The sequence below is a fragment of the Daphnia pulicaria genome, chromosome 1 (assembly GCF_021234035.1).
Source record: "Daphnia pulicaria isolate SC F1-1A chromosome 1, SC_F0-13Bv2, whole genome shotgun sequence".
NCBI lineage: Eukaryota > Metazoa > Arthropoda > Branchiopoda > Diplostraca > Daphniidae > Daphnia > Daphnia pulicaria.
Genome location: NC_060913.1, coordinates 19,021,695 through 19,028,625, shown reverse-complemented (window position 1 = coordinate 19,028,625; position 6,931 = coordinate 19,021,695). Strand labels below are relative to the sequence as shown.

The 6,931-nt window shown below is 40.6% G+C and overlaps 1 protein-coding gene across 1 annotated transcript; it reads left to right on the top strand.

Annotated features, from left to right (window-relative positions):
- The first annotated feature begins 381 nt into the window (after window positions 1-381).
- LOC124339628 (paramyosin, long form-like) lies at window positions 382-6,557 on the top strand. The gene is made up of 18 exons (XM_046792891.1): window positions 382-642; window positions 854-910; window positions 1,233-1,319; window positions 1,559-1,725; window positions 2,760-2,838; window positions 2,908-3,027; window positions 3,100-3,225; window positions 3,294-3,490; window positions 3,561-3,693; window positions 3,764-3,980; window positions 4,039-4,166; window positions 4,233-4,345; window positions 4,418-4,613; window positions 4,684-4,812; window positions 4,876-5,040; window positions 5,119-5,325; window positions 5,397-5,597; window positions 5,706-6,557. Exons 1-18 carry the CDS (start codon window positions 511-513, stop codon window positions 5,910-5,912), a joined length of 2,661 nt encoding a protein of 886 aa, XP_046648847.1. The 5' UTR covers window positions 382-510; the 3' UTR covers window positions 5,913-6,557.
- Window positions 6,558-6,931: the final 374 nt, after the last annotated feature.

Sequence of the window (6,931 nt, the reverse complement as noted above, 5' to 3'; positions counted from 1 at the left end):
GGTCGAATTACCGAAAAATCTTTGACAAGAGGTGATCAGTTAATAATGTGTTGATCAATATCCTATGTGATGTGAAAGAAAGAAAAAAAAGGGAAATTTGGATGACGATATGCTAGAGATGCTCGTGGTGGGAGGAGAAGGGTGGGTTGTTCTCGTTCATGGCTATAAAAGGAACGGCCAAGTTTTCTGAGGTGTACGCTGCCCAGAAACTGCTCTAACAGTCGGTAATTCGAGCTACGTTCAATGCTGAAAGGTCTCTCGCTTCTGAAGCCATCCCTACTTTGGACAGCCGATCTCTCCGCCCCTCTGATCTGTTGTGGACGGACTTGCGCAGTGCCGGCCCGTTCGTGTAGCGCCAGTAATACTTGCCGACCGGACTGTTTCTGCCTCACCAGTCGCCCGACAGTCTTTTGCGAAGGAGTTCTACCGCTTCTTGTGCTCATCATCGACCGGACCTACTCGGCTAATTGACATCACACCTTCAAAAGTTCGTTCGACGTGCTACACGAAATGTCGGGAACCGTCTCGAAATCTTCGACAACCACCAAATCGTCTAAATATGTCTACCGCTCAACCGGCGGAGCTGGAACCGATGTCACCATCGAGTACTCCACTGATATGTCCGCTTTGTCTCGTCTTGAGGTGTTCATTTCCTGCCATTTTTCTTTTTAGATTGTAACCATCAAATAACACCCAAACAAACACTAATTCATTCTTCGACGTGCGACTTCATGCGTGATTCTATCCGATTATTTAAATCTGAAAATTTGCCCAATTGTTCGTCGATGTATTAAATGTTGAATTTCTCTGAATTTAAATAATTCATTTTCAGAATTTAATTTAATTTTTGTAGGACAAAATCCGTCTTGTCCAAGAGGATCTAGAGACAGAGCGTGAGCTTAGACAGAGAGTAAGTACAATTTTTTTATTCATAGCCAAAGTGGACTAAACTATTACCTACTATAAAACTGTAATACATTAAGAGAATTCTTGCTTCTGCTTTAATTCCAACAATATTTTTCTTGAATATCGAAGAAAATGATGTTTTTCTTATGAGTATTTGAGCTTGGATATAAATAGCTTAGCGCTTGGACCATGAAATGTTTGGCCCAGAAGCCAAGAATTTTCAGTTTTAGCATTGCTACACAAAATAAGAAAAATAAACCCGAGAATTTCTGTTAGTCGGCAGTATTCGGTGTCCGTAATACAAATTAATTTTAATTCGATCTCAGGTTGAACGAGACAAGGCCGATTTGAGTGTTATGGTCATTCAGCTGCAAGAGCGTCTTGAAGAAGCCGAAGGAGGAGCTGGAAACCAGGTATATGACTTTCTGGACATGTTTGCACAATCCATTTGCCTTGGCGATTTTCAGTCATTTGAAAGATTCGCAACGGCATTTGTTTACCGTAATGTTTGTTGTATAGTCTAGTTTAAAAAAGTTACAAATTCTGCAAGAAACAGTCAGTGGCACACGGAAAATGCATACATAATAAACTCTTCCAAAATCAGTCAATTAATTTTCAGTGTGAAAATATTAACGAATCTTTCCATTTTCAGTTGGAAATCAACAAGAAACGTGACGCCGAGTTGGCTAAACTGCGAAAACTGCTGGAAGATGTCCATCTCGAATCTGAGGAGACGGCCCACATGCTCCGCAAGAAACACCAAGAAGCCGTTGTCGATCTTCAGGATCAATTGGAATTATTGGCTAAAGCGAAATCAAAGTAAACCACTCATAACACTTCATTTCCTAAACGCCATTTAGTTATGTATAATTATTTAGTTAAAAAAATACCCAGCGAAACTTATTTGTGGTACTGTTTCATATATTCGAGGATAAAAGTGTGACATGTAGATTTTAAGTTGCGAATTGACTGCTAATACTTACCTAAGTGATACATACCTTGCAAGTCTAAACTGTTTTTAGAATACAGAAGAGCAGGAATCCTTTGAGAAGGAGAAATGAGAAAAGAAGGGTTCTGAAAATAATGCGTAGCAACCGATCCTATTTTTACACTGCCACGTCAACCCTCGTGATCTAAAGCACTCCAGCTGTTCCAGTACGTTCAGGAGAGATACCCTTAGAGACCTTGTCGTCTCTTTTACCCGCGCTTCTCCACAGTATTTTTTTTTTTCTTTCTTATTTTTTTTTTTCAACAACAAATCTACTAAATTAAAATGCGCTAACTGTTGAAACGTCCAATAACATTTGGTTTCTTAAAGAAACTATTGCAGTCTATATTTGTAAGGATTTGAAAGGTTTAAAGTAGTGATGGAACTCTTGAGTCTAGACTGTTCTTATTCTTGAAAAGGTTCCACTGTAGTGAGAACACATCCGCATTTGTGGATCTCAATGCTTTTCGTTAAGAAATTTGAATGAATTGGCGGAACTCAATCTTTAAAAAAAAAAATCAAAATTACTTTTTTGGAAAGGGATATCACTTTTATGCAGAAGCGGGAAGGGGAGTGGAAGGGGTGTGGCTCAGATTTGAAATGGTCGTTTGCACAAGCGTGCATCTACATTTTTTGTTTGTTGAGGAGTTGGGTTTGACTTACTCACAACATGGCCACTTGTCACGCCTAGATAGGAATTTCTTACGGTTCTCATTGCTCCGAGATGCCCGGAGCAGCTATGCACTGCAGAATAATGTTGCGTCCCTCATATTTGCTAGTAAATATTAGCGAGATGTTAACTTCAATCTGATCGCAAGTAACGATTAAATTACATAAAACTGATTCAATTTTCCTTCTCATTCAGGGCTGAGAAAGAGAAGTCAAAGTTCCAGCAGGAGCTGTTCGAGCTCATGTCTCAAGTTGAGTCAGCCAACAAAGATAGAGTAAGATCTCATTACAGATTGTTGAACAGGACGGTCTAGTTATTCTTAAATCATTGTTTATTTTTCTAGGCCACGTACGTCAAGCAAGTAGAAAAGTTGGAATTGCACGTTCATGAGTACACCCTCAAAGTGGAAGAGCTCAACAGAACTATTATCGACATCAGCAGCCACAAAACTCGTTTGTCCACTGTAAGACTACGATTAACAAGATTTACAATTTGTTAAAGGAAAATTATCACAAAATCTTTATTTGGCCAACAGGAAAACATTGAACTGACCAAGGAAGTTCAAGAGCTGAAAGTCAGCTACGAAAATATCAGCTATTTGAAGAACCAAATCAGCTCTCAGTTCGAAGATCTTCGTCGTCGCTTTGAAGACGAAGAACGCGTAAGAATTTCAACTTCAAATCTCCAGGTCACGGCACTAAAAAAAAATTCATTAATTTTTTCTTGTAGCGTCGTTCCACTTTGGAAGGTAGTTTGCACTCGGTCGAAATTGAGCTGGAGTCGGTCCGCGTTCAGCTGGAAGAGGAAGCGGAAGCTCGTTTGGATTTGGAACGTCAGCTCTCCAAAGCCAACCAGGATTGTCTGTCGTGGAAATCCAAGTACGATCATGCCTGCACTTCTCACACTGAAGAGATCGAAGAAATCAGGTAGGACGTCTATATTTTTTCCCCCGATTTGATGAAAACAGTTCGTGATGCATTTCCTGTTGTCTGTTAGGCGCAAATTTCACATCCGGGTGACTGAACTGGAAGAACAGATCAGCGCTTTGATCTCCAAATGCTCAGGTTTGGAGAAGATCAAGTCGCGTCTGCAGAGCGAGGTAGAGGTTCTCATCATCGATTTGGAGAAGGTAATACATCTAAATACTCAAGAAAAAAGAAGTAGCTACCTATTTTATAATTGAAACTTGATCAATTCAGGCTAATACCACCGCTCGGGAGATGCAGAAGCGCAGCGAGCAACTGGAGCGCATCAACATTGAATTTAAATCCAAGTTGGATGAGCTGACTGCTCTGTACGACGCTTCCCAGAGAGACAACCGCAACAAGGCGACAGAGATTTCCCGTTTGACTCACGAACTGGACAAAACTCGCGAACAGAAAGATCAGCTCACTCGCGAAAACAAGAAATTGGGCGGTAAATTCATATTTTTCGAGTTTCACTTGTTATTTTCATCCAATATTCCCTTTACTAGATGAGAACGCTGAGCTGAAGAGCCAGTACTCTGAACTCAACCGCAGATTCCATGAATTAGAAATTGAATATCGCCGTCTAGAAAACGAACGTGAAGAGTTGGCTGCCGCATACAAAGAATCAGAGGCTGTACGTACACCGACATCAAATAAATTGGATAATTTGATTAGCAATTCATTCTTTTGTAACATTCAGGCTCGCAAAGGCGAAGAACAACGCTCTCAACGCATGGCAGCTGAGATGAACCAATACCGTCACGACATGGAGCGCCGACTTACCGATAAGGAGGAAGAGCTCGAATCTATCAAGTAATTACATCAGTTTTGGCGCTAACGTAATTCCATTTCAGCCACTCATTCACTCCCAAACGATTTTGAAAGGAAGCAAATGTCTATCGAAATCGACCAGTTGAACTCTCGTCTTGTCGACGCGGAAACCAAGTTGAAAACCGAAATCCAGCGAATCCGGAAGAAGATGATGATCACAATCACCGAGTTGGAAATGACATTGGACGTTGCCAACAAAAACAACATCGATCTTCAAAAGACCATCAAGAAGCAATCCCTGCAACTTACCGTAAATTCTTAGGCAGCACCATCCAAATCCGGTTATTTCATATTATCGGTTCTCTGGTTTAACTTGACAGGAACTTCAATCAATGTACGAGGAGACCCAGCGTCAATTGCAAATCACCATGGATCAGTACGGCGTGGCTCAACGTCGCCTGCAAGCTATGCAACAAGAACTGGAAGAGATGCGCGCCAACATGGAAGCTGTACGACAAATTCAATTAAAATGAAAACTATTTTTCCAGGCTAAAACATTCGTGAATGAACAGGCTCTGCGTGCCAGACGTGCTGCTGAACAAATGGCAGAAGACGCTAGTGCTCGCATCAATGAGCTGACCACTGTCAACGTCAACCTCACTTCAATCCGTGTTAAACTCGAACAAGAACTATCCGTGTATGCCGCCGACTTCGAAGAAGCCAGCAAAGAACTGAAGGTGAGTCCCCGATGGGTTGAACTATATTCGATGTATTTTAGAACAAGAATTATACTAATTGATTTATTATGATGATAGTTGGCTGATGATCGTGCCCAGCGAGCTCAAGTTGAACTTAAGCACACTATGGATGTTCTCCACGAGGAACAGGAACGCATTGTCAAAATTGAATCCATTAAAAAGGCTTTGGAGGTCGAAATCAAGAACCTGACCATCCGTTTGGAAGAAGTTGAAACCAATGCGCTGGTCAGCAGCAAGAGGATCATCAGCAAATTAGAAGCCAGGGTAAAGAAAAAGCAGTTGTGGATACATGCGCATTGAATCGAGGCTTTAACTTGATCGTGTTCGATCTCTAGGTCCGTGACATTGAATTGGAGCTCGACGAAGAACGCCGCCGTCATGCTGAAACTACTAAAATCTTGCGCAAGAAGGAACGCCAAGTCAAGGAAATCATCATCCAAGGTGAAGAAGATCACAAGAACGTCTCTCTCCTTCAAGATTCGGTTGAGAAACTTACCCAGAAGCTGAACGTTTACAAGCGCCAACTGCAAGAACAGGTAAAGGCCGCTGGCCGCTATCTCGCATCCGCCAACTGAGTTGTTACAGAAACACAATTATAGGAATGGAAATATTAACCTTTTTTTTTTTTTTTAATTGATTTGCAGGAGGGTATGTCGCAACAGAACTTGAGCCGCGTTCGCAAATTTCAACGCGAACTGGAGGCTGCCGAAGATCGGGCCGAATCTGCCGAGACCAACTTGAACTTCGTTCGAGCTAAGCATCGTACTTTCGTCACGTCTGTTCCCGGAGGTAGCACCACCTCAAACGTCTACGTAGTCGAAGAGCAGAAGCATTTTACCGAGCATTTCTAACTGAATAACAAATGAATTTATTTCCTACCGAGAACGACGACGGTGCAGCATGCTGCATCGATACTAAGGAAAAAGCACAGAACTTTTGATAAAGCGAACATCATGTTTTTAAAACATTCATTTGACTTGAGTTTATTTGATTCTATCTGGCGGTGAGAAAAAGAAAAAAAAAGATCCAACAGCTATAACATGCCCAAAAATCTATTATGCACAAGGCATCTGTACTTGTAGGCACTAGGATGTAACGGGGAGAATGGGTGTATAACTTTCGTCAAACTTAGGGCATAACACAAGTATATTTATATCGAACTAGTTTCGTAGCAATAAAATAACATTGAACTATACTATGCTGACCAGTTTGTCGCTCAGCCGTTCAGTTTTTACCGATGCTTTCTCCCATTAATGATTTCAAACCCCCCGTTTCTTTTTTCTTTTTTTTTGTTTATTGCTTTAGAAGTGCTTTTTATTGACTCTGAAAGTTGATGCCTCATCTAACTTATAAAATATTGGCCTTTCTCCTCATTTGTTGTTTTCGTCACTGTGCCTTGTATGACGCCTTATACTCTTTTGCCATCTATACCTTCTTCTCCAAAAACAAAGAATTCGTTGCTCTGGGCATTTAAAAATACACCTAATAAATGTCAAGTTTTATATACTGTCTTAGATGATGTTATACCAATTGTCAATGCCGAGCACTTTCAATTCACTTGTAAAAAAAACAACAAAAAACTTCACAGATAGAATATTATATTAAAGAAACAACCATTAGCATAGTAGAAAACTAGGCATATAAAACCCAGATTTCATAAAAATTTTAAACACATACAACGAATGATCCCCATATATTTGTGTCCGAGAAGCGCTCAGCCGTAGAAGACACTATTCCATGAACCAATAAAATCATCCAGCTCAATGCCGCAAAGTCTGAAAAAAAAACCTGAAAAAGCATTAGAGAATTATTTTGCAGCAAAGTATTTTACCATGTAAAAGTGTTTGGCATGCGATAAAAGATATTCCAT

Coding starts and splice junctions, on each gene's coding strand:
- LOC124339628 (XM_046792891.1), top strand. CDS start 511: ATGTCGGGAACCGTCTCGAAATCTTCGACAACCACCAAATCGTCTAAA. Junction 911..1,232: donor AGCGTGAGCTTAGACAGAGA/GTAAGTACAATT, acceptor ATTCGATCTCAG/GTTGAACGAGACAAGGCCGA. Junction 1,320..1,558: donor AAGGAGGAGCTGGAAACCAG/GTATATGACTTT, acceptor TTCCATTTTCAG/TTGGAAATCAACAAGAAACG.